Genomic DNA, 26,695 nt, shown 5'->3' with positions numbered 1-26,695 from the left:
TCTGCCTCCCAACTGCTGGGATTAGAACTTTATCTTAAAATGTACTGTATACTCTTTTAAATGCTGGGATAATCACAAGTTGGACAGATGTTAGAATGAATTGGCATTCCCTTTGTGAGTTGTTTTTTTTTTTTTTTTTTTTTTTTTTGGATTTTCAAGACTGGGTTTCTCCGTAGCTTTTTGGTTCCTGTCCTGGAACTAGCTCTTGTAGACCAGGCTGGCCTCGAACTCACAGAGATCCACCTGCCTCTGCCTCCCGAGTGCTGGGATTAAAGGCGTGCGCCACCACCGCCCGGCTGTGAGTTGGTTTTTATGTGTGTGTAAACACCATGTGCCCATGGCATTTTGGTTGTTACAGTTAAAACTTCGAGAGTGTACAGGGAGTAGTCTCTCTCTCTCTCTCTCTCTCTCTCTCTCTCTCTCTCTCTCTTCCCTAGGGTTTAAGCTTTTAAAGAAAGAAGCTTTGCTGCCCCTAGTAGAGTCTCTAACCATTCCCTGGGGTGTTCAATGGCTGGATGGAAGAGATGAGGTTACACTGTGGTACTTTTTACAAAGAACTTCTGGGAGCTTCATGCTCAAAAAAGGCTTGACAAGTCCCCCAATGTCGGGGTGAGGAGCCTTTCAGAAGTCTTGGACCACTCATCACCATCCCTTCCCTCCCAGCTGGAAAAAGAGAGGAGGCAGATAACAGCGGAGCCCCATACCGAAGTGCCGACTTGCCTCGGGTGTTTGATCAGCAAGCTCGATCATTTGATCTTTCTCTTTGGATCTGTTCATCTCTGTACACACAGAGACAAATCACTGCCGTGCCCTGCCAAGCTTAACAAGCCCAGCTTAAAATCGTATTCTTTATTATAGGGGAAAGTAAGATCTAGATGATTTTTTTTCTTTCAGGTGGGAAATTTAGAGTTTGTTTTACTAGTGTTATTATCAATAGATGTTTTTAAAGTGTATTTTCCTAAGTTACAGCGTTCGTTCTGACAAATATGTTGGTGGGTATGCAGCTTGCCAGGCGTCATTCAGTTTAGGAGCCTGGGTAGGAAAGAAACAGCAAAGAGATCATTTGTGAGGAGTGAGGAGACGGCTTAGCGGGTGAGTGTGCTCGCTGCACAGCATGGGGACCCGAGTCCAGGTACCTTGTTCTTGGACATAGATGCCAGCACCTGTAACTCCAACACTGGTGGGACAGAGGTGGGAGGATTTCTGGGGCTTGCTGCCCTAGTACCCCAAAAAGAGCAAGCTCCAGGGTCAATGAGAGACCTTGTTTCAGGGGAATAAGCAAGAGAGTCCTAAAGCAAAACACTTGACATTTTCCTTTGCTCACCAGACAAGCACATGGGTGTGTCTTACACACACACACTAGTAAAATTTTTTTAAAAGTTTTGGAACACTATTAAGGATGCAGAATACAACAGACAATTCTGGTGTCCACCCCAGAATGAACTTCCTCTAGAGAATAAGTCATGAATAAGGGGCAGTGCAAAGAATTGCTTTTATGTTTTTCTTAATTAATAGTGTCACCCTTGAAAGAGGGGGCACTATTGTCTAGCCAGAAAATTGGTGAGCTTTTTCTGAATTAAAAATGTTTGACACCTGTACTTGTCAGTGGGTGAACTAGCTATAGCCAAGCGGGTAATTCACATTTGATCGTTAAACGTAGTAGCCTGGTGTGTATGGACACTTGAGATGTCTGTGGCACCAGTGTCTGTTGTGGCAGTGCTGAAGATGGGGAGACAACCCCATGGCTACAAAGGAGGACTGTGGCGCTTGGCACCTTCACTGAAAAGCAATCCAAGGATATTCCCTATGAAGAGCAGCTCAGGGCACCACAGATCATGTCCCATATCTCTTCCTGCAAAGACTGTCTAGCAGTAAAATTTGTCCCCCTTAAAACATAAAGAAATAGGCCACAAAGCATTTTTTTTATTTTTCTGTACAGATTTGAGCTCCCGCATGGCTAGCTAATGCCCGAAATAATTACACGGAAACTGTATTCTTTTAAATACTGCCTGGCCCATTAGTTCTAGCCTCTTATTGGCTAGCTCTTACATATTGATCTAACCCATTTCTAATAATCTGTGTAGCCCATGAGGTGGCTTACCAGGAAAGATCTTAACCTTCGTCTATCTGGAGTGGGAGAATCATGGCAACTCTGACTCGGCTTCTTTCTCCCAGCATCCTATTCTGTCTACTCTGCCTACCTAATTTTCTGTCCTATTAAAGGGCTGAGGCAGTCTCTTTATTTAACCAATGAAATTAACACAAAACAGAAGACTCTCCCCCATCACTCCCCCTTTTTCTGTTTAAACAAAAAAGAAAAGCTTTCACTTTAACATAGTAAGATTACATATAACAAAACAGTTATCAAGTAAGAATTACAGTTACAATATTTATATCTACTTTATCTTTATCATAATAATGGAAAACTGTAACTATCTATCCATTCTTCAACTCCATCAAAGACTCCAGAAGGATATACTATTACCTAAGCAAATAAGAAATCCAAAACTCTAGAAATGCCTGTATAGTCACCCAAAGTTCCTCTGTACCATTGGGGGCATCCATCTTCAGCCTTCAGGCCCATAGTATCCAGCAGACTTTTCCATGAAGCAGGAAATTTCAAAGACAGTTCAGTCACTTTCTGCTGTGTCCTGCAGAATGTCTCGCAGACTCTTTCATGAGTCAGGAACCCCGAAAGACCATCTCACCTTTAGGCAAGTTCATTAGTCCTCTCTCTGCAGGTTCTTTGTGTCCAGTTTATGCATCAGTCCAGGCAAGAGCAGTTTCTTGCCCAAATGGCTATCAAACTCCATAAGGAGCCTCTTTGATGCCCATCTTCCTCTTGAAGTAGATTGGTGCTGCCAGGAGCAGACGTGTCTCATTGTCATGAAAACCCTAAGTTATTAAAACATTAAATGCCATATTCTGCCGTCTTTGAAAGATATGAAGAATGCCTATCTGAAATATATCTATGCATATCTAGAAAATCTAACATGACTACAAGCTTGACTATTATTGATGATTATCCATTAACAACCTATATTTCCTAATTATACATTACATTTTAAAATGAACTACACAATCACAATACCTTACTCAAAATCAGAAATACATATACATATAACAAAATTGACCTTAAAATCCATACCAATGTGAATTATTCATATCTATATCATATCCCCCTTTAAATGTAAAAGAACATTTATAAACAATATATGGGGCCGGGCAGTGGTGGCACACGCCTTTAATCCCAGCACTCGGGAGGCAGAGGCAGGCGGATCTCTGTGAGTTCAAGACCAGCCTGGTCTACAAGAGCTAGTTTCAGGACAGACTCCAAAAACCACAGAGAAACCCTGTCTCAAAAACCAACAACAACAACAACAAAAAAAACCAATATATGGGAACATGGGCGCAGTTTTTTCTCTCCAAACTGCTTCCTGCTGAATGGGGGCTTCATTAATTAGGTCTTTCATGGTATAACCTGTATGCCAGGGTCATCTCAGTTGGCAGTTGAGTGAAGTAATTTTTTTGAGGGTGTACACAGCAACCTTTCAGGAGGGCGTGATCTATCATACCATATTGTGATAGATGCAATCCACAGGGTCTCATCCTCTGTGAAAACAAAAGAAGACCCTTTCCAAAGCATCATATCCTTAGACCCAAATTCTGAAGTCATACCCTCATGATATCCGTTCTGGTTCCACTTGGCAGCCCATATAATGAAATGTCTCTCTGTACTTAGCTCCTTTACAGTAAAAAGTTTTAAAGAAAACACAATAATACAAAGAATCCAGACTCTCTGTGAATGTTCCATTTTTACGTGGCTTATTTTTATTCTATCACTTTACTTTATTCTGTCTCTTTAAAGACTTTACCTTTTTTTTTTTAAACCATTAACTTTATTCTCTATATTTTTATTTTCTTTCTCTGAAGTCTGCGTATACTCATCCAACACTGTGATCCATTTAGTGGTCTGTCTGAATCTGTTCTATTGTGAATCTGTAAATTTGTTTTGAGCTTTTAAATCGTTTAGCGCTTAAGAATCTAAGCTGTCACATTCCTAGGTCAAAAACAGGTACTGCCCGCTTGTCCCACCCAGTCCAACATGGTGGAGCCACTCATGCCTCTGAGCCACAGCATGCAATGACTTCCTTTTAGGCACACAGCGAGTCCACATTGGAGCTGCACTCAGCAGTTTAATTCTGAGACTGAGCATGCAGCACAGAAACTCTTTTCATCCAAGTTACAGCCAAATATGACACGCAGAGCACTGTGTAGTCTGAAAACACATCTCTGTATGGCGGCAGGAATCCGCCATGCTCTTCTGCCTGCCTAAGCCTGATTCTGCCTTCTGCCCAGGTGCAGGCGGGAGCACTGAGCTATCGGCAAGGTCTCAGAGCACTCTCCTTCTGATCCCAAGCCGGAACAGAAACATCCAGTCCCATCAAAGCCATTGAAATGCTTTAAAGCCAGAGTTTGCACTGGCGGCACAGCCCCAGGAAGAAGCGCTTTAAAATGACACAGCTTTTTTTTTTTTCTGCTGCTGTTGCCGAATCAGGAAATCTCTCTACAGCATGAAACCAACAAACAGCAAAAATCTGTGTTAAACTTTCTCTCCCTTATTTTTAAGCCTTCTTAGGTTTTTAAGTGGATTTAGCTATCACGCTGGGTGCCACTCTGTTGTAATAGGAGCGGTGGGGCTACATTCCTGGCAGCCAGCCACCCGCACTGCTAGCTTATGCCCGAAATAATTACACGGAAACTGTATTCTTTTAAATACTGCCTGGCCCATTAGTTCCAGCCTCTTATTGGCTAGCTCTTACATATTGATCTAACCCATTTCTAATAATCTGTGTAGCCCATGAGGTGGCTTACCAGGAAAGATCTTAACCTTCGTCTATCTGGAGTGGGAGAATCATGGCGACCCTCTGACTTGGCTTCTTTCTCCCAGCATTCTGTTCAGTCTACTCCACCTACCTAATTTTCTGTCCTATTAAAGGGCTGAGGCAGTCTCTTTATTTAACCAATGAAATTAACACAAAACAGAAGACTCTCCCCCATCACTTATATAATGACTTGGCGGTGCGCAATGGGTTAAATGGCATTTTTCTTACTCCTTAACACCTGCCGTTTTTGATGTTTCTCTGGGGGAGGAGGGTGCAAATGAATTACATCTAGTTGTGTTGTCCTCCTGTTTGGAGGGCAGATGAGTAAAACTGATGATTGTTTTCTCCATCACTTTTTGTCCACCCAATAAGTGAACCCAGTTGCCTCTACCCTACAAATATTTCTTATCTCTTTCCTTCTCCCTCTGCCACCAGCATTTGTCAATTCAGGTCACAAAAATCTGCCAGAACATATCTTAACGATGTCTTGGGATTTTTTTTCTTTTGTTTTGATTTGATTTTGTTTTTTGTTTTGGTGTGTGTGTGTGTTTTGTTTTGCTTGTTTGTTTTTTGAGACAGGGTTTCTCTGTAGCTTTGGTGCCTGTCCTGGAACTAGCTCTTGTAGACCAGGCTGGCCTCGAACTCACAGAGATCCGCCTACCTCAGTGCTGAGATTAGAGGCATGTGTCACCACTGCCTGGCTGTCTTGACAATTTCGTAAGTGACTCTTGACAAAATGATCTTTTACTTTAGATGAAGATATAATAATAGTGACAAAGTAATAACCCCATGGGTGCTCAGGTCCTGGGAGCCCATTATGTACCTGTAAGTATCCTAAGAACCTACATACTTTGGTCCATTCGGTTTTTGGAACTACCTTGCAAGGTAGCTATGACTGCTCTTCCCACTGAACCCTAGACAGACTAAGTGGCTTGACTAAAGCTGTCAGCTGGCTAGTGGTACTTGTGTGAACTTTCTCTCCAAAACTCGTAACCACCAGTTCCCTCCCTACCCCTCTGGCAACTTGTCCCATGGATGTAAGTCTTCCTCAGAGTCCCAAACCATGCTGTACAATCCAGTGCAATGCTGGCCACACACACTGGACAAGTTTTGTCCCCGTGGGTAAATTTGGGAGCTACTATACATAGCCCAGAAAGTTTTTGCTTTAGTTTTTCTGTTGTATTATTTCATTTTCCCATATTGTTATGACATGCAGTCTAGATATGTTAATTTTATTTTTTTAAATTTATTAATTCTTCAAGAATCATGGACAATGTGTTTTGGATCACATCCACCCCCGCCCCAGCTTCTTCCTGATCTACCCTACTTCCCTCACCACCCATCTGGTGTCCAGCCAATAACTGTGACTAGACAGGTCAGAGCTTCCTTGGGCAGAACTCTTTACTATTATTCTGCTAAATGGACTTAAAAAGTTTTCTAAGATAAAACAATTTTGTAGCCACATGAAATTGAACTACTTGAGGATAAAACTGTCTGTTAAGTCTGACAACATATTCCTGACTGTAATTCATTCTTTACCACTTCTGTATTAGGAGAACTCTAATTCAGTCCCATCCTCATGAAAAAGAAGAGTTGCCATGAAGATGGGTTGTATATCTGGTTTGTTTAGTAATTTTTTCTGGGCTATGTTCTAATTATATTATAAATATTTATCTAAAATCTTTAGATATTAGATGATCTCCTAGCCTTCAGATCCATCTATCTCCATACCATCACTTAGCCCTAAAAACTAAGAATGTCCTAGATTCCTAAAAACTAAGAATGTCCTAGATTCCTAAGTCAAATTCTCCAGAGTTCTGTATCTCAGTGAATTCTCTCTCCAGTTGCCATCTACATGCAGGGGCATGTGTTGGCCCTCCTTTTCCTTCACAAATCCAAACATCAAGTGGTCAGTTTACAAAAGTCTTGCCAACTCCATTCTGCTAAGTATCTCTCAAATTCTTAGATCTGTAACTCCATCCACTGCCTTCCGACACCATCATCACGGAAGCTTCTAAAAGGTATCACCACTGTAATTTCATTATGGTACAACTCACTCTTTGCACTACGATCAGAATAGGTTTTTAGATTTTACTGTTATTTTGTGTGTATGGATGTTTTGCATGCATGTCTGTGCACCATTTGCATGTGTCCTGTACACAGAAGCCAGATGAGGGCATCAGATCTCCTGGAATTGGAGTTACAGATGGTTCCTAGCCACCATATGGGTGCTGGGAATCAAACCCAGGTCCTCTGGGAGAGCAGCCAATGCTCTTAACCATGAGCCATCTCTCCAGACCCTGGAGTGTTTTTCAACCAATAAAGCTGCGTTACATACCAGCTTGAAAGCCTGCAGTCATTCTCTGTTGTAATAGGAGTGGCAGGGCTGCGTCCCCAGCACCCCGGCCGCCAGCTAGCTTTACCCGAAATAACAACACACAAATTGTATTCTTTTAAACACTGTTTGGCCCATTATATCTAGCCTCTTCTCGGCTAACTCTCGCACCTGGACTAGCCCATTTCTAATATTCTGTGTAGCACCCCAAGGTGCACTTACCGGGAAGATTCTAGCCCACGTCCATCCTGGCGGCTTGCTTCATCACATGCATCTGCCTCAGAGAGCAGAGCTATCGTGTCTGCCTGGGAGAGGGGAGCATGGCATCTCTGAGCTCACTTCCTCTTCCTCCCAGCATTCTGTTCTGTTTACTCCACCCACCTATGTTCTAACCTATTAGGGCAAGCAGTTTCTTTATTTAATTAACCAATGACCTTCCTCCATCAATTCTCACTACTCATGCAAGATGCTTCTACCTCTTTCAACACCATCCACAGAGCCTTCTGAGATGACCTTCTCTGCCTTTCCACCTCTTGCTGCCTTCCCACTGAGGACCACCTTCAGTCACAGGAACATCCTCTCTATAACTATTGTCCTTTCTTTCACTTCTGGGGTTTCACATGTGCTCTTTGGGGAGTCCCCTATCCCCGACATTTAAGCTGGTCGTCTCTCTTCCTTGATGTCTCAGGGCACATTTCCACTTGTAGCCCTGTGCCTATGCACCTATCTGCTTTCCTGTGCCAGCCTGTCACTCAAGACTGTTAGGTCGGAAGGGTGCGGTCTCGCCCCTCTAACTGTGTCTTTGCTGCCTAGCACTGTGTCTAATCATAAGAAGCATTACGTCTCCTTAGAAATGCAAGTTTAGAATGGTGTTTGTTTACAGAGAAATCACTAAGAAGTACAGGTAGTTCCTTTACACCGTACCACCCAGTTTCCAGTATTAATATCTTGAATTAATGCAATATACTTGCCACGACTAACAGATATGTGTTGGAATCTCATTATTAATCCAAGTCCATCTTTTTCCTTTTAAATAATATTTTGTAAGTATTTTCAGTTTTATTTTATTATTATTGTATGTGTATGTGCATGGTGTGTGTGTGTGTGTGTGTGTGTGTGTGTGTGTGTGCTGTAAGTGCAAGGATGTAAATGTCACCCACATGTGTGCAGAGGTCAGAGGACAACTTTCAGGGGTTCGTCTCTCCTTTCCTCGTGGGTCCAGGGAACTGAGCTCTGGTCATCGTGCACAGCAATACTTCTGCCCCCTGAGCAGTGACACTCGGGGCTGTGCTTTTTTTACATTTCCTTAGCTTTTACTGCACACCCCTCTTGTGCTTTGGGACCTTGCCTGTGATGCCTCATCTAGTAGACCCATCTTCTTAGGTACACACCTCTTTGTTTTCACTCTTTATTGGACTTTTCTTATTTCTAATTACCTTAAGCATTTTGCGAAGCTCAGTTATGTAATCTGTGGCAGGTCCTCCCTCTGGGGTTTGTCTGACATTTCTCTCCTGATTAGACTGGGGTGACAGCGTTGAGGGGAAGTCACAGGAGCAAGTATCATTTACATATGGCCATTTGCTGTCAGCGCAACTTCTCGCTGGTGACATTTGCTTTATCACCTGACTCGTGCTTGTCAAGAGTCTCTGTTATCCACTCCTTTCTCTGTCTTTCCATACTGTCTCCAGGAAGACACTAGGTCTAGCCTTCCTCTGAGGGGAATGAAGATATGTAGCCTCCTCCTTGTGTTTACTGATCCAGTCATCCAGTACTGACTCAGTACTGATATGGACCTGGCTCTTCATTATACCTAGGTTCTAATTCAATACTGCCTTTTGTTGTTGTTGCCCAGATCATTCCTTCTTTGACCACTGGGGCTCTTTCCGCGTTTATCTGTTGTTTATTTTGTTTGTCTTAAACACATCCCTTTCCAGCACAACCTAATGTTTTTCATCATGTCCCAGACTTAGTTTGACCATTTCTCCAAGACTCCCTGGCTCCTTTCAAAGGTGAGCAATGAGGAACCATAAGATCTTTGGAGACACAAAATGATTAAGTTAAAACATTGATTCATTTAGAAACCACAGATCTGCAAAGAAGGATGTGAGAGTCCCACCATCCAAAATGAACAAATATTATTTTTTATTTTGCTTCTGACATAGTTTCTGAGAAAAACACTTAAAAGGTTAAAGATCATTGCTCTCCTCTCTGTCTTGCCAGAAGCAATCAACCACAGCCTCCACGTGTAGATTTTCTTTTTCAAACATGTAGACTCTACATTGTGGAGAGTACTTGCAGGAGAAAATATATGTTAAGGGAAAGACTGGACTTTAACTGTGCTCTGTCCCCCAGCTTTTGAGCTGCTCTAGATGGTAGCTGTGACTCTTCCCCTCACTGTTCCACTCACTTCTCCTGAAGCTAGACTTCTCTCTTGCCCCTCCTTCAGGGATATCTTCTCTTCTCTCTCAGTTGCAGCCAACTCTGTTTCGTTCATCTCACCCACCCTTGATTCTCTGAAGGCTGCCCATGTATCATCCTTCCCAGAAAAAAAAGAGAATGTCTTAGTTAGGTTTTCTATTGCTGTGGAGAGACACCATGACCACAGCAACTCTTATAAGGAAAGCATTTAACTGGTGTGGCCCACTACAGTTCAGAGGTTCTGTCCATTATCATCACGGTGGGAAGCAAGGCAGCATGCAGGCAGAAATAGTGCTGGAGCAGAGAGTTCTTACATCTTGATCCAAAGGCAACAGGAAGTAAACTGACTCACTGAGCATGGTTGAGCATATGAGACCGCAAAGCCCACCTCCACAGTGACACACTTCCTCCTACAAGACCACACCTCACTCCAGCAAAGCCACTCCTTTCAGGCGTCATTTTCTTTCAAACCACCACAGAGGGTATCATGTTGTAAGCTTTGCGAAAGCAAACATTTTTGAGACTTTTTTAAATTAACTTTGCTGTTTGACAATTTCATACATGTCTGATGCATTCTAATTACTTTCCCACTTGCTGTCTCTTCTTTCTTCCTCCCCATCAACCCCTTTCCTCCCTCCAAATCCCTCTCACATTCATGTCTTCCTGTTTGATTTCATCACCCACTGACTTTAATCAGGGCTGTCTATGGGAACTTGGTAGCCTCACTAATAGATACACAACTGAAGATGACGACTTCTCCTCTCCCTGAATCTATCTATTAGTGGGGTGGGGGTGTAGATGCCCCCATTCATAACTAATGGTTGACAGGAACAACCTTGTGCAGGCCCATGAACTTATATGAATAACTGCTGGGCGAGCGTGACTGTGATGGCCACACCATATCCAGAAGATGGCATTTCACAATCCATCTCCCTTCTTCTGATCTTATGCTCTTTCCACTCCCTGAGCCTGAGGGAGGCTTTGGACTGCAAAGAACTGTGCAAATGTAAGATCTTACTACTCTGTTCATTGTGAAAACAAAACAAAAAACAAACAAACAAGAAACTTGAACTTGACACTTGAGGCATCATTTATTTGTTTGGAGTATCTGACTCTTAGACAACTATTTTAGATCTTCTGTTAGCATATTCTACTTGGACTGATTCTGAGCTCAGCGATATTATCAGTTCCTTCCAGTTCTTTCTGAACTCTTGCTTTTGGAAGGCTGAGGCTGTCAGCCTGGAGGATAGTCATTTTCATGGCTCCTTATTTTTCTTTCATGTATTATTCCTCAAGATGTAGGAAAAGTACCCACCAAAGAGAAAAGGCTTATTATTGAAGCTCATACAATCATCTCTGGCAAGTGACTTAACATGGAAAGTTAATTGTACAGTCGTAAGTTGAAAGGCTGCCGTGTTCATCTCCAGCTCTTGAATTCCCTTTGTGGAAGGTTCTAGTGATGGTGTTCTGGGCAGAGCAGGAGGTTTTTGGAAATCCCAGTAACCCTCAGTTTTTTTTTTTTTTTTCTCTGTAGCCCACACTTATTTTGGCAGAAGAAAATTTGGAAGCAGTCGCTTGAAGACAGTTGGCATCGTATCTGGAGAGCAAACAGCAGCACAATGAAGCACTTCCTGAGGTAAGTGGTCAAGGCTCCCTGGGTGAGCCTCCGAAGTGGAGAAACCTCCTCTCCAGTTAGAGAGCCAGCTGTCTCCTCTGCTCCTCAGCTGTGAGCCCCAGACAGGGTCATTGGATTTGCATTTTGAACGAGGGTAACCTGTGAGTGAGGTTCCTCTCTTCCTCTGTCCACCCTTTATTCCCTAAACAGTACATTCTCGTAGCTGTTGGGCAACTTTGGAAACCCTTCCATTTCAACCAAGAAGAAGGTTATGTAAATGCAGCCTGAATGAATCAGGTATTAATTCCTGATTCTACATTAAGTAGCACGAGGAGCTGACTTTTCCTGGGGAGAATTTCAGCATTACTTAAAAGGCCACGGAAAGATTAATCTGTCAACTTCTGCAATGTTCTGAAATGAAGTGCTCCAGGCCTAGACCAGAGGAAACTAAATGAACCTTGGGGAGTCCAGATTGTAGGAAGGAATGAATTCTAACGCTCATTTAAAGTGTGTGCAGTCTATCTTAGTCCCTTTTCTTCCTAACTGCCTTATCCAAGCAATTTATAAGAAAGGATTTATTCAGCTCATAATTCTGGAAGCTGGGAGGCCCAAGGTTGAGGGACTGCACCTGGAGAGGACATTCTTGCTGCCAGAGACCCTGAAGAATCCCAAGACTTTCCAAACTCTGCTTGGTGAGAGAGGCAAGTGACAGATGCCTCACTCCAAGACCGTAAACGGATTGATCCACTATCGCATACATGGACTCAACCATGAGGGTGGTACATCCATGGCCTAGTCACTTCTAAAAGGCATCCCTGATCCCACGCCTTAACACTTGACAGTGGAGATCAGGCTGAGCATGAGTTTTGCACGGGACAGTCAAAGCAAAGCAGTAACCTGTCTCTTCCACTGCTGCGGCCATCGAGTATAGTGATGGCGGAGCTGCTCAGAGCATAACGGGATGGAGACTATGGTTTACATGTGTTTTTAGTTGCGTTAGGAATAACAAATAATTGCTACAGGATGAGCACGCCCAGCTAAAGGATATGTTTGTGACTGAATGCAGTCATGGAATATTGACTAAGTAACGGCCCTTGGTCACTCAATCAGCCACAGCTGCCCAAGAAGAAAGCAAAGCATGCTGTGAATGAGAAAATGTACCTCTGCGGTCTCAAAAAGAGGTCAGCGTGTCTTATACCCCAAGTGAAACTGAGGATTAGGGTTTAGTTTTTATAATCCACTTAATTTATTTTAATTCAATTGATAGTTACAGAAATAAGGGACTCGAGACTCATACTGAAAATCTTTTCCTTCATTAGAATTTCATTATTTTGAGATTTGATTTTTTTAAAGTCATCAGAACATTATCCTGGAAAATTCTGATAAAGAGAATTTTAAAGTCACCCCTCATAAATAATTGCCACTGGCTCTTCCAGCCTCAGAGTCTCACTTCTCCATTGTGAACCTTCCTGTGTATGCTCCTAAGAAAGGAAAGGCAAGAATTTGCCAACTTCAAACTGCCATGAGCAACTCAGGACCTATCCCTCCCTCCAGGCTTTGAAGTAATTAGGGGAAGTATTTTACCCTTCTGATTGGCTAATAAAGCCTCATCCCTCACGAATGTAACTGGGGCTTTGTAAGTCATTCACTCTCGACTAACGTTTGGCCCACTGATTCTTTCAGTCAGCATTTGCTGTGACGACACCGTATCACAGCGTTTCCCTTCTCAGTGCAACTGTGTAAAAGACTTAATGGGTCATCGTATAGAGGAAGACCAGGGAGCTTACTCAGTTGAGTGGCTTGTTCCAAGGCACACAGATACTTGAATCCAACCTATTTCTGGTAGCTTGTGCGTTGTGTGCCTCCCTTGCTATGTGTGAGTCTTTGTGGGTTGAGACAAAGGGATGGGAGACAGTCTCTGCACCCAAGCAGCAGAGCAACCGGAGGAGCAAGGCAGAGCTAGGATATAAGGATGGTTGTGGCCTGTGGCAGGCTGCAGTCTTTCTGGACACGGTATTGTCCTCATTAAGGCAATACTGACAAGAGTGGTTAGGGCATTGCTGGTTGGAGCTAGGAGCCAAACCCTCGGTTTTCACCTTCTAAGAATGTTCTTGGTCGTCAAATGCCATCTCCAGAGCTTGGACATAGGCAGTTTAGGATGAGGACCGCAGGTGCAGGAGATGGAAAAGCCACCATGAGCGAAGTGAAGTAGGAGTGAGCACCACAGCGCCAGGGGTCCCCTTCAGCGGGTGTGGACTGTATTTAGAGCGAGCAGAGGATAAATAAAGGAGTATATGGACATGTTTGCGAGTTTAACATCAAATCATGCTCGGCAGCATTGTCTTCCACGCTCCTACTAGGATGGCCCACTAAGCAGTGCTTAAAGCATTCCACCACCTTCCTAACCCAAAGTACCAAAGTCCATATTACTCCAAACGGGGTCCAGCGCCCTCTTCTGAACTCGCAGGTACCAGGCACACATGTGGCGCACACACAGACAGGCTGGCACAACACTTGTACACGTGAAAGAAATAAGTCTTTAAAGCAAACTTCCCTTCTTTGAAAAATAAAATAGAGAAAAATAAGGGGAAATTTAAATGTATCTTGGACAACAGATAGTGTTGCAAAGAATGCAAGGATGAAGCTTACAAAAGAGCAGGTAGTATGCGACAGCCGGTGCATTGGGGAGTTTGTCATTCGTGTTTTGCAGTGTGGTTTATGTGACTGTGGGCTGTCACAGTATTCTGCACACTTCAGAGTGATGCTTCTGTCCTAAGCCCCACCATGGCATTTCGACTACGTTTCACTTCTTTTTGACAGTGGAAATATCCTTGTGGGTATGAAAAAGAGAGCAAGAAAGAAAAGCAAACAGAATAGGGTGTCTTCTCTCTCCTTTTATGTAAAATTACCTGTCTATGAAACCCACATGGGTTTTTCTTCTGCAATACAAAGAGACCTGGGGAAGAAATGACACCCAGGCTCCAAGTCATTCTGCAGATAGACGCTTCCTGGCACCCAGGATGGTACTTTCAAGTCTCAAGCCACTCCTGTGTATAAACCTGGTGCAGCAGCCGAAGGGGAGCCATTCTGGAGCTTGGTTTAAGATAGAAAATGGCTAGTGCCTTTCCCCTGCGGAGAGGGACGATGAAGGAGCTCAACTCTGTGTTAATAAGCTTCTCTTGATATTCTCAATACCTGAGAGCAACTTCGAGTGAGATTTACTTGACTCGTACTTTTGAAATTCTGCTGTGCCCTGGCACTCTGGCCTGTGGGAAGGCAACACTTCAGGTTGGAAGTATTCAAGGAGCAGAGCTACTCACCTCGTGACTACACAGAAAAGGAGGAGGAGAGGGATTGAGGGACAAGGTCCCACAGTCCCCTTCACAGACAGACTCCCAGTGACCTAAAGCCTTCCCGTTAGGTCCCAAAAGTACCTTCCTAGGGACTAAGGCTTTAACACATGGGGCTTTGGAGGATGTTCAAGTTCTAAACCGTAGTCCTCCATAAGCAATTCTCAGAGCCTTTTGGCTCTTGGGAAATTCCATTCTACAAGGACTCAAGAGTGTGTGGTGTGGTCGCTATGCACGGACTTTGGTCCACATATTGAGGCCATTTGTCGTTGAGAACTGGACACAGAACAGATAAGATGGCTTTTCTCCTGTATTTTTACTTTATTGTCACAGGACAATCCTTCCCAGGATCACCGTCATGGCCATTTGGCTGGACACCAATCGACAAATGTACAACGCAATCTTTGTTTCTGGAACAGTCATCCAACAGTTAGAAAATAGCATTCATTTTACAAACAAACACATTGACGTTTTATAATCTTCTCAGGCGCTAACTAAAATGTTCCACTAACTTTATTTTTTAGGGTAACTATTTTTTTTCAAAACCTGTTAACCCGAATCCTACCAGAGCTTAGAATGTATTTAGCCTGAACACTTAAATGCCAGGCTTGATTAACACAGTAAGTGCAGCATCCAGCCGATTTCATAGTAACTGGCTGCATACAGAAAACACATATATCCCTTAATGACTTCTGGTGGCCATGTTATACGTGTTAGCGGCTTTATCATTTTCATGCTTTTTAAAATAACATTCAGGAAAAAGAAAGTGTGCTTAGTAAATCAAGAAGAAATTACTGCTGATGACTCCAGTAACTAGCAACGCCATTATTAATATCTTCATCCTGAAGCCTGCCGGCCCCCTGTTATTTACATATCACTATTAAAATGGTTTTACTTCTAGAGGAAATTGAGGTCATTGCATGAGTCTTTGTGTGCGGTTTTTCCTATCAAGGAAATATCACGAACATTTTTGTGTTATGAGCTGTCCTAGGATCTGATTTTCCTGCCTGTGGAGTATTCCACTGTGCCTGCTTTGTGGAATAGTTTGGAGGCCGTGCTCTTTCTCGTCATCGTTTCCTTTGTGTTTATAAAAACTTAAACCCTGTGCCTTTTAAACACATTGGACTCTACTTTTAACACAAGGCTGTTGACGATATTAGAACCAGACCTATTCAAACACATGACTATAACCAAAGAATTAGTTGACTAATCTGCCAGCTGAATGAGTCCCATTGCTAAGAATGCTGGTGACTGTAATTGATCCCAGTAGCCCTAAACACCTTATTTTGGAACAAGAGAGAATCAGAGAACATTTGAGGTGGGGGAACCTTTTAGAAACAACACCAGTGGGAAGCAACAGATATAATTCGGTCTCCTAGGAACACAATGTGAAGAGGGGCTGAACCTAACAGTCTGGGTGGCAGGTTGTCATTGTCTCTAAAGCACAAGTCACTGAGATCCTGAACAATAGCAGAAAGTAGCAGGAAGAGTAGTAGCATTTCATTTTCAAATCAAAAATCTACATAAAAAGCAAAGTCACAAGTTCAGTTATGTGTGAAAATGTGCCTGTTTAGAGACACGATTGCTGGTTTGCTGAGGTGCCACTGGAGTTGGGATGGGAAGAACATGGTGCTTTGTTGGAGCCCAGAAAAGACTCCTGTAGAGGTTCTGAAAAAAAAAATTTAAATTTAAATCAGAGAACATTGTCCTCTTGGAGTAAGAATAAAAGGTCCAAAGTGCCTCTTCTGAAAATTGATGAGGAAGCCTTTGGGCAGAAGCAAGGCATGCTGGGATTGGTCAGCAAGGAAGGCAGCAACCACATGACCAAAGGAGAGCAGCAGAAGCCAGGGGTAAGGGAGACAGGAAAGGGTGGAAGAAAGGAAGAGAAAATGCGGGCAGTGGGGCATGAGTGGAATTAGGTCTGGAGGCCGGGTGGGGATGGGATGGGTGATGGTGAACAGCCATTCATTCTGGCAGAGGAGGTATCCCTACCCCACCCGATGTCTCAGGCAGAGGCCATGTTAACACTGATTGAGTTCCAAAATATTTAGACAAAGCTGGGAGAAACAGAATCCCAGGGTTTCCCCCTCAGCTTGTTGGAGTTGTGTAGCCATGGTAATTGTCCCTCTCGGGAGTGGAATGATGAACACCTGTGGATGCTGAGATCTAATGGCTGGTTTTCTTCCTGGCTTCTTTTCTTGCTGGTGGTAGCTGCTCTCTCTTCTCTCGCAGCTTTCTATGGGAAGGGCGCTGTCTTTTGTTCCCCACAGGATGCTGATCCAGGTGTGCCTGTATTTCTACTGTAAGTTTTTGTGGCGCTGCATGAAGTTCGTGATGCGGAAGCTCACAGGAAGGTGTGAACTGCAAAGGATTTGCTACAGCACCAAGCCTGGAGCGTCTAGAACCATGAAAATTGGTGAGCGGGGCGTGGAAGGGAGGGCAGAATTCACAGTTGGTGGGACTGAGAAAGCAATATAATATTTTAAGTAAGTCATATTCGAACATTTATAACTCGTTATAGCTAATGGCATTTGTGTGTGTTATTACTTCAACAGAAACATCACTGAAGGATTCGAAAAGTAAGGTAAATAAATTTTTTTTTAATTTTTCAGTAAATTTTCACTGAGGGTCTTACTTTGATCATGAAACATAAAACCTGTGGAGCAGTGAGATGGCCCAGCTGGTCGAAGTGGCTGCCACCAAGCCTGGGTGTGATCCCCAGGCTCCACAGGGAGGAGCTGATTCCTCATGTGATCCCCAGGTTCCACAGGGAGGAACTGACTCCTCATGTGATCCCCAGGCTCCACAGGGAGGAGCTGACTCCTCAGGCAGTCCTCTGACTTCCCCTCCTGCTGTGCAGTGTGTGCACCTTACACAGGTGTGCACACGATGGAATAAAGTACTTTAAGACAATAAAAACTAAAATTGAACTTGCAAGAACAAAATAAATCACTGACGAAAAGCATATATAAACAGGAAGTAAATGCATGTTTGCATATATGACAGTTTCTAGGCGTACTTGTAAAGTTTAGTCTATGTCAAATTAACTCATTTTATACCACCTCTTAAATCATAAAACAAGAATATAATAGCTGGGCAGTGGTGGCACATGTCTTTAATCCCAGCAGTCAGGAGGCAGAGGCAGGTATATCTCTGAGTTCAAGGCCAATCTGGTCTACAGAGTAAGTTCCAGGACAGGCTAGAGGACCCAAGTTGGATTCCCAGCACCCATATGGGCTCATAACCTTCAGTAACTCCAGTCTTGGGGAGGTGCCCTGATGCCCTCTTCTGAACTCCAAGTGCACTGCACACACATGGAGCACAGACATACACACAGGTAAAACACCCATACATAAAGAAAAAAATATTTAAAAAATAGTACACAGTTGGCCATCTACAAAAGAGAAAAATATGCTTTATTTTGCAAGATTTTTGATAATTTTACCTCATCTTCTTTAACTTCGGCAACCCTCATTCTATGAAGTGAAAAAGAAGCCACCAGTGTACTATAAATAGCTTAAAACAAATAACGACAAAAAGAATAAAGCGAAGCCCAAGCCTTCTACGTGCCTGCTTTATGTCAAATACCTCAACTGGGCAAATGGCGCTACCCCGGCTGTGGAAACACAGAAGGCCCCGGGATCCAAACACACTGTGTCAGTCTGTTTTGAGCTCCTCCTCGCATACAGAGGTGTAGAATTGAAGCCTCCGTCCCAGGGGTATGTAAGCCACCGCTGCTAGTGGGAGAAACTGATGGAAAGATGTTTTCTAGCTGTTGCAGACCTCAGTGAGCGTTCACCCCGATGCCATCGAGAAGACTATCGACGACATCATGGAGCTGAAAAACATCAACCCTGACATCAACCCACAGTAAGAACTGGACTTGCATGTGAGAAATACAGACCCCAAATCACATGGCGCTCTCTCTCTCTCTCTCTCTCTCTCTCTCTCTCTCTCTCTCTTCCTCCCTCCCTCCCTGCCTCCCTCCCTGCCTCCCTCTTCAAAATAATTATCTGCAGTGTTTTGACTTTCAGATGAACATTAAGTAAAATGGAGGTGCTTCATGTATGTAAATGGTAATGACTTTAGGCTTCTTCTGGTTTGTAAGCTTATGGTCCTGTCTCCAGGAGTCGAAAAAGGGCAAAGGGAGTGAGAACTAATATCAAAACACAAGATCAAGGAAGACCATTCATCTTCAGGACATGACTTGATTTCGGTGCTTTACATTAATTGCATATATTCAAGTCATAAGTGTGCTTATACTGATTCTGCTCCATCTAGAATATTCCTTCAGTTCCCTCATGAATATTCCATTATGCTGGGCTGATAATCTTGGAGACAGTTCCTACCTGCTTGTCAAGAAGACAGGCATGCGTGGGAGGAAGAGATGGTTTTTATATGAATACTTCAGAACTTTATAATTTATTCCTCTCATCTTGGAAGTATTAAAATGCATTTGGCAATGTTCGTGACATTTAAAATTAGCTTTATATTTTCCATTGGGTGCAGCAATTTTTTTTTCAGTAGAATTTGGACCTTAAAGGCATTAAGGAGAATGAATTCTAAATGCAGGTATATTTAGACACAGCTTGAGGTTGGTAACAATCAAACTGTCTTGTAGATCTGTGTGCATGAGGGCATCAAATGTCACAGACTGTTAAGAACGAAGATGGAGCCAGAGTTGAACGGGATTTCAGAGTCTGCTAGGTGTTGCTCTTTCTCTGTCTATCCAAGAGCTTGGTCAAAAAACTCCATTTGCTCTTGGTCTCTGCAGCATCTTCTTATAGCTTTGCCTCATTCAGACATTAAGGTTGAGTTAATTATGTAATAAATATAGTTTTAAATTTTTCTCATGGGGTGGAGACATGGCTCAGCAGTTAAGAGCACTAGGGCTCCTGCAGAGAGCCTGGGTTTGGTTCCCAGGATGCAAACAGCAGCTCACAGCTACCTATCACTCCAGTTCTAAGGGATCTGATGCTCTCACCTCTGGCTTCTGTGGGCACCTATTGCACATGGTGCACATACTTGAACTCAGACACACACAAATAATAAATATTCTTTATTAAAATTTTAAAACTGGCTTTCACTTTTATATTTTAATTAGAATATAATTATATCATTTCCCCCTTCCTCTCCTCCCTTCCAGCCTTCCCATGTTCTGCCCCCCGATTCCTCTCAAATTCATGGCTTCTTTTTCTTTAATTATAATTGCTACAAATATACACATAGATTAGATATATTCAACACGCTATGCATTCACAGCAAAATGTGTACCTTATAAATCAGAAGCCATGCCCCATGAGAGGGACCTGAAGGGACAGGGCTTTCCCCCTAGCCCTGTAAATGAGACTAGAACAGCGGTTCTCGACCTGTGGCTCTTGACTACTGGGGGTCAAATGACCCTTTCACAGGGGTCACATATCAGACATTCTGCATATCATAAGTTTCTGATATTAAGATTCATAACAATAGCAAAATTACAGTTATGAAGTAGCAACAAAAATAATTTTATGGTTGGGGGGGGGTCACCACATCATGAGAAGCTGTATTAAAAGACTGCAGCATTAGGAAGGCTGAGAATCCCTGAACTAGAAGAGTAGACATCATAAAATAATTGGGCCTGGTGGGGGGGGGGGGTGGAGGTAAATCTGTTTAGAGCACTGAATTCAGTCTACTTGGTAACAAAAAAAAGCCAAGTTTGCTTCCACATAGGAAAGTGTCCAGATGTGTAGAGTGGTTGGACTCTGGAAGGGATGTTGCGGAGGAGGGATGTCACTCATGGCACTCTCTCCGCTCTCGGGACACTATTCACAGGCGTGATGTCACCCCTTCTACCACAGCTGCCGTTGTGTTTCTTTTATTTTGTCTAGAAAAGTTTCTTGTTCTGAAACCCCTGAGAGCTCACTCCCTTTTTCCTTTCTTTCTCTCTCTTCCTCTCATACAAAGACTTTTGAAGTAAATCCAATATATCCCCCTAAATGGTCCCTAAGAATCTATTGTTTTCTGTCCTCACATCTTTCAAGCCACCTTCCTGAAGGCCTTCCTTGTTTGTTTTAAGCCAAACAGTTAAATTTGCACTTAAGAAAAAACTAAAATGAAGGGAGAGGATTTTCACAGTTCAACAAAATTGTGCTTCTAGCCAGGCATGGTGCGAGCCTGAGGCAGGAGGATTGTCTAGAATCTGAGGTCAGCCTGGCCTAAGGAGTGAGTTCTAGGCCAGCCTGACCTGCAGCATGAGACCCTGCCTGGAGAAACAAAGGAAGAGAAAAAGGAAGGGTGACTATATACATGAATATGAGTTCCTGAATATGTACATGAACCATTTACATAAAAACTGCTACAGGCATCGAGGGAGCAAATGCCAACGGCACATGGGTTCGTTTTTCCCACACTCGGTTCTTCTGTACTTTAGGCTGGGAATCTCTCTCCAGGCTTGCCTTCTGCAAATTGTGGGTTACAGAAACCTCATCGCAGACGTGGAAAAGCTACGCAGAGAGCCCTACGATTCTGACAACCCTCAACACGAAGAGATGCTTTTGAAGGTGAGTCCTTCCCCTAATGTCAGTTAATGGCTACCAAGCTCTCAGACCAGGCGGTCTCTGTGCATTGAGAATACAGAGCTGAGTAAGACATGGGTGTTGTGACGGATTGGCAAGGCTGAGTTCTCTTGCTAGTTGGGGGTAATTTTTTCATCAGAAAATTCATATGAGAAATTAACTTTAAAGCCAGTTAACTCTTATAATCTGAGAAAGCATCAGACGTTTATTTCTATGGGGGAGTGGCCCCTCGCACTTGGCTCAAGTTTGCATTGTTTCAGATGTGTTGAAGGCTGCAGGAGAATCGAGAGAGTATTTGTCAGAGTGTCATGGGGTTTTTACTTACGACTCTAACACACATCAAAGACAATGAGGTTGATTTCTGCTTTAGCAATAGCCCTCTGGGGAAATTACCCAAGATCCTCCTGCTGATTATTTATTCATGTAACTTGGCAAATGTTCAAAGAGGAGGTAAAGGTTTTTACTTGGCACACTGAGCCTGCCAGGAAGGTAATGTAAAGTACTCCTTGCTCAAGTCCTAGCAGCTCTGATGCTGCATCATCAGAAAACAGCAATAAAACATCAGCTTATGAGGTCAATCAAGTCCAAAGAATAAAATTCAGACCACCATTTGGAAGTGCTAACTCAATTAAAACATTTTAGACATCCACTTCTGAAAATAGATACTCTGCTGGCATGGAGTGCTTCTCTGTCTCTTTCTAAATTTTAAATAGGCGGCAACAAAACTAGGGGAGGGGCTAGAGAGATGGCCCAGTCAAGAGAGTGTGCTGCTTAAAGTTGCTGGCTTTCAACTGCCAATCACGTCTGCTCCAGGGGATCTGATGCCCTCTGCTGGCCTCTTCAGGCACCTGCACCTATGTAGGGGTAGTCATACACTGATACACACATATATGCGATTAAAAATAAATCTCAAAAAAAGAAGGAAGCCTTTGTTTATCTGCCTCGCCTTTGTTTAGCTGAAAATGTCAACAGGTGTAAATTTTTAAAGCATCTTGTGTTTTGTGTGAAAGAGTGCATGTTTTGTGTACGCAAGTACGTAGGCTGGTGATTCATTTTTCTCCACTAATTAGTGCTGGATCTGAGGTGATCGTTAAAACCTGAAGAAACCTCATTCTTGGCAATAGCACGCCTTCTTCTCTTTCTCTCCTGTTAATTTTAGCTAGCCTATTAGTTGAGTTCTGCCTTCTCCTATCGCAGGACCATTTTCTGATGGAGGATATCAAACTCACCAAAATGATTATTTAATAGCTAGGATCAAGGTGAATGAAAATGAAACAAATCAGCATAGTTGACAGCCTGGCTATCCGTGTCTGAAATGCTTCACAGGCCGAGATAAACTCAAAATTAGCTAATGGCATTTGAATGTCTGCTCTGTGAACTGGCTTATAGGAGGTGTTCGGCATAAAAGGGGGGTGAATTAATGACTTACTGTAGCACCTTAGTGTATTAGTCAGGGTCCTTTAAAGTAACAGGACTGACAGAATGAATATGTACTTTAAAATGGGGTTATTAGAGTGACTTCCCAGCTATGGGTCAAGTAATCCAACAACGGCCGTCTCCTGATGGATCCCGCAGTGGGTTAACCCACCGGACCGGATGTCTCATGGGTCCCGATCTGGTGCTGGAGTCCCAGGGAATTCCTAGAGAACTGCCACTGTTCAGTCTGTGAAGAAATCCTGAAGCAGCTGATAGAACTGGTGGTTCTAGCACCAGCAAAGGCCCAGGGACCGGACAGATGAACTTTACAGCCAGAGAGAGGACAAGCAGGCAAAAAGCAAAAGCGTCCTTCTTCCATGACTTTTTATGTGGGTGGCCACCAGAAGGTGTGGCCCAGGTTTATGGTGGGTCTTTCCGCCTCAAGTGACCCACCTGGGAAAAGTCCCTCACAGGTGTGCCCAGCTGCTTGGGTTTTTGTTAATCCCAGATGTGGTCAAGTTGTCAGTCAAGACTAGCTGTCACCCTTAGCTATTGTATAGTAATACTTTCTTGCCAGGACCGCCAGCCCACAAATAATGGCGCAGAGGCTTATTATTAATTATGAAGGATTGCCCTCTAACTTAGGCTTGTTTCCAAAGAGCTCTTATAACTTAAATTAACCTGTATTTTTAAACCTACATTCTGCCACATGGCTTGTTCCCTCATCTCTCTCCTGCACCTCCTGCTTCCCTGTGTCTCACTGTCCAGTTCCTACCTCTCTTCTCCCCAGAGTTCTCTCTCCTCCTGGAAATCCCACCCATTCTTTCCTGCCTAACTATTGACCATCCAGCTCTTTATTAAACCACTCACAGTGACACATCTTCACACGGTGTAACCAATATTCCACAATGTTTATGTTAAGAACAGCTGAAGATGGCTCTTAGCAGGCGTCCAAATGCTATGTTAGTTTCGCTTCTCTTTCAGCCAGTGAAATCCAGTATGTCAGACAACATGTGACTAGTCCAGTGGTTCTCAGTCTGTGGGTTGCAACCCCTTGGGGGTTCAAATGACCTTTTCACAGGGCCACACATCAGATATCCTGCATACCAAATATATCTGATATTACAATTCCTAGCAGCAGAAAAATTACAGTTATGAAGTAGCAACAATATAAGTTTATGCTTGAGGGTTACCACATAAAGGGTCTCTGAGCTCGGCAGGTTGAGACCCCCTGGACTAGGCTGTTGACTTTTATCGATGGCTGTGATTTGAGTATGCACATGCTCTCATTCTGATGTCATGGCTAAAGAATCACATAGTGATTATGTTCTTTATTTTAGAGGCGGGAAAACTACATTTATTTTAGTTCAGGTGGACTGTCTGATTATTGCCTATCAGTAAATAATAAAGCCAGAACTATTGACCATCAGGTTTGCCACTTTTTGCTTTCTATGTTTTTCTTTTAAGAGAAAGTCTCACTATGTTTTTGTGAGTTGGTCCTGAACTCTCTATGTAGCCAAGTCTGTCTTTGACGTTGTGGCAATCCTCCTGCCTCAGTTTCTAAAATGCAGAGATTACAGGTGTGAGCCACCGTGCCTAGCTCTGAGTTGAACCCTTTTATGACTGACTTTCCCTTTTACCCTTACATGATTTGCAATGTAATCAGGACATGTTCTGATCTCCAGAAATCCCTAACTATTATCCTCATGGTACAGCAAAATGTCCGTACCCATTCTCTTCTTGCCTTTGTCTCCAGTGTGCCTATTATAACCTTGTAATTCTGAACCTAACTATAAGACTCTTCCCTTCCATCTTCTTCATACTGACAGAGAGGTTTCTAGGAGACAAGTCTAGCCATTAAGATGGATTAATATTCCTAGACACCTGTAATCCCAGCACTGGGGACACAAGGCAAAGATGACTGGGGCTCAAAGGCCAGTCTGGGCTATATGCAAGATGTTTTCTCAAGCAAAACAAAACACCTTCAAACTTGCTGTGTCCTACAGTAGAGTCCCTATTGCTCAGGACAGCACCTTGGCCCCTTCCTGATGTACCTCTCTCAGCTCGACCGGCTGCATCCCTGTCCATTACATACAGAGCATCTCACCATAACTCAGGCTAGGCCATGACAGCCAAGTGCCCAGGAATTTGTTCATGTTCTTCTTATTGCTGTTCATTGGTCTCACAGAAGAAGCCACCTGGCTTTCTTAATCTTTATTCACTGGATTTTGAAATAATTTCCCTGAACACACAGAGGTGAGATCTTTCTTCTGCCCTTCTGGGTAATTGAATTTCCAAGTATGAGAGCAATGACATCATAATAACGAAACACTGGCTGGGTGTTTGCTGGGTCCTGGCCACTACAATAAATTCTGCACTGAGTTCCCATTTCCATTCTGACAATAACCTTGTGCTGATTGATGTACTGTATTATCTCCATTTGGAAAGGGGGTGAGAAAACAGGCTCCGCGGTGGCTGTGCAAGCCCACATCACTAAAAAGTGCTCCCGCCACTGTACTGCAGTATCTCTTCAGAGGAAACCGGGCCTAGTCTCCTTGTATCTGCAGAGCCTGGTCAGGGCTGGTGGATGACTGCCCCAGTTCAAGCTTCATCTTTAAGATGGGTGATGATAGCCCTGCTTCCTATGTTGCAAAATCGTTTAGGACAAGCATCCGCAAGCAAAAGTACATGAGCCACATCTACCACCCATTTTTATTAGTGTTGTATGGTCACATAGCTGTGTGTGTGTTTCTGTTGTCCCTGTCTGCTGTCCTACTATGAAGACAAAAGGAAAAGTAGTTACGGCAGAGTCCACACAGCTCACTGCCCGGAGTAGCTACAAAGACTGTGCACAGAGTTTGCTGCCCCAGTTTATAAGCTCAGCTAACCCAGGCGAGCCTTTAATTCATGTTGTTACCAAGGCTGACCTTGAACTCCTGATCCATCTACCTCTACCTCCCTTGTGCTATGATTTCAGGCATATACCACCACGTCTCCTTGTCTCTGTATCTTTAGATAAGTTGACTTGGCATGGCGTGACACCAGCATAAACATTTTATATGATTAAGAAGTAATATTAGAGTTGTGTCTATATTAATCACAACAAAAGTGAGCTGTAGGTTTGTGGGAGAGGGGTGCACACATGTGTAGGTGCATGCACACATTTGTGCATGTGATTGTGGAGGTGAGAAGTCACCTTAAGGTGTCACTCCTCAGAGTTCACCACATTGCATTTTGCAACTGTGTTTCTCATTGACCTGGTGCTAGCAAATTTTAGAGTTTCTCCTCTATCTCTACATCCTCAGAATTGAAATTAAAATCGGTAGCCATCACTCCAGGCTTTTGCACAGAATTCTGGGAGTCTACCTCAGACCCTCATACTGTGTAACAATCCCGTTACTGCTAAGTTCTCCCTCTACCTCTGAACTGCAGATTTTCACCTGTTTGTATTTTTTGCTATTGCTATACTTTACATTGTGCCTGGTATGTGACAATTCACAAGAAAGCAAGATAATTTTATATCACTCTTCTGTTGAAACTTTAAGATTCACCTAATATAAAATAAACATTCAGAAGGTTAACTATTTCTGAAAGAGTTGGAAGAAAACACAATATTTAGGCCCAGAGAAAAAAGGCTATTGGCAAAGGGCTTATTGTACAAGCATGAGAACCTACAGTTTGAATCTGCAGAACCTTGCAAAAGCCAGGTGGGATGGCATGTTTCTGCGACCCTCAATCCAGGGGAGGCAGAGGCAGGAGGCTCCCTGGAGCTCATTAGCCAGCCGGGCTAGCTGGACCCGTGAGCTCCTGGTTGAAAAAAAATAAAACAAGATAAAGAGAAATTGACGAAGACCATCAGTGCCAAACTCTGGCCCCGCTCAAATGAACAGACATGCGCACACATGTCCACACACACATGACACACCACACTCTAACACATACATACACAAAATACACACACAAAGAAATAAAATGTAATATTTGAATTTATATAATATTTGTGGGGTTGGAAAGATGGCTCAGCAGTTAAGAGGTCTTTCTGTTCTTCCAGAGGACCCAAAGCCGATTCCCAGCATCCGAGTCAAGAGACTCAGAGCTGCACGCACCCTTAAACATTA

General features: G+C 43.3%; 1 protein-coding gene across 2 annotated transcripts in view; it reads left to right on the top strand.

Annotated features, from left to right (window-relative positions):
- The window catches only part of Elmod1 (ELMO domain containing 1), a 56,666-nt gene that overhangs the window by 14,250 nt on the left and 15,721 nt on the right, over positions 1 to 26,695 (top strand). For both annotated transcript variants that reach the window (XM_041638726.1, XM_041638727.1), the window contains 5 exons: positions 11,174 to 11,275; positions 16,875 to 17,020; positions 17,160 to 17,188; positions 18,377 to 18,474; positions 21,017 to 21,146. In XM_041638726.1, coding sequence (XP_041494660.1) covers positions 11,259 to 11,275; positions 16,875 to 17,020; positions 17,160 to 17,188; positions 18,377 to 18,474; positions 21,017 to 21,146 — 420 coding nt within the window. In that variant the 5' untranslated portion in view covers positions 11,174 to 11,258. The remainder of the gene's footprint in view (positions 1 to 11,173; positions 11,276 to 16,874; positions 17,021 to 17,159; positions 17,189 to 18,376; positions 18,475 to 21,016; positions 21,147 to 26,695) is intronic.

This window comes from Microtus oregoni, unplaced genomic scaffold (genome assembly GCF_018167655.1).
Source record: "Microtus oregoni isolate MIOR12 unplaced genomic scaffold, Mior012 000055F_ref0000237, whole genome shotgun sequence".
Taxonomy (NCBI): Eukaryota; Metazoa; Chordata; class Mammalia; order Rodentia; family Cricetidae; genus Microtus; species Microtus oregoni.
The sequence above is the reverse complement of the archived record's forward strand: the minus strand, read 5'-3'. Positions and strand labels throughout refer to the sequence as shown.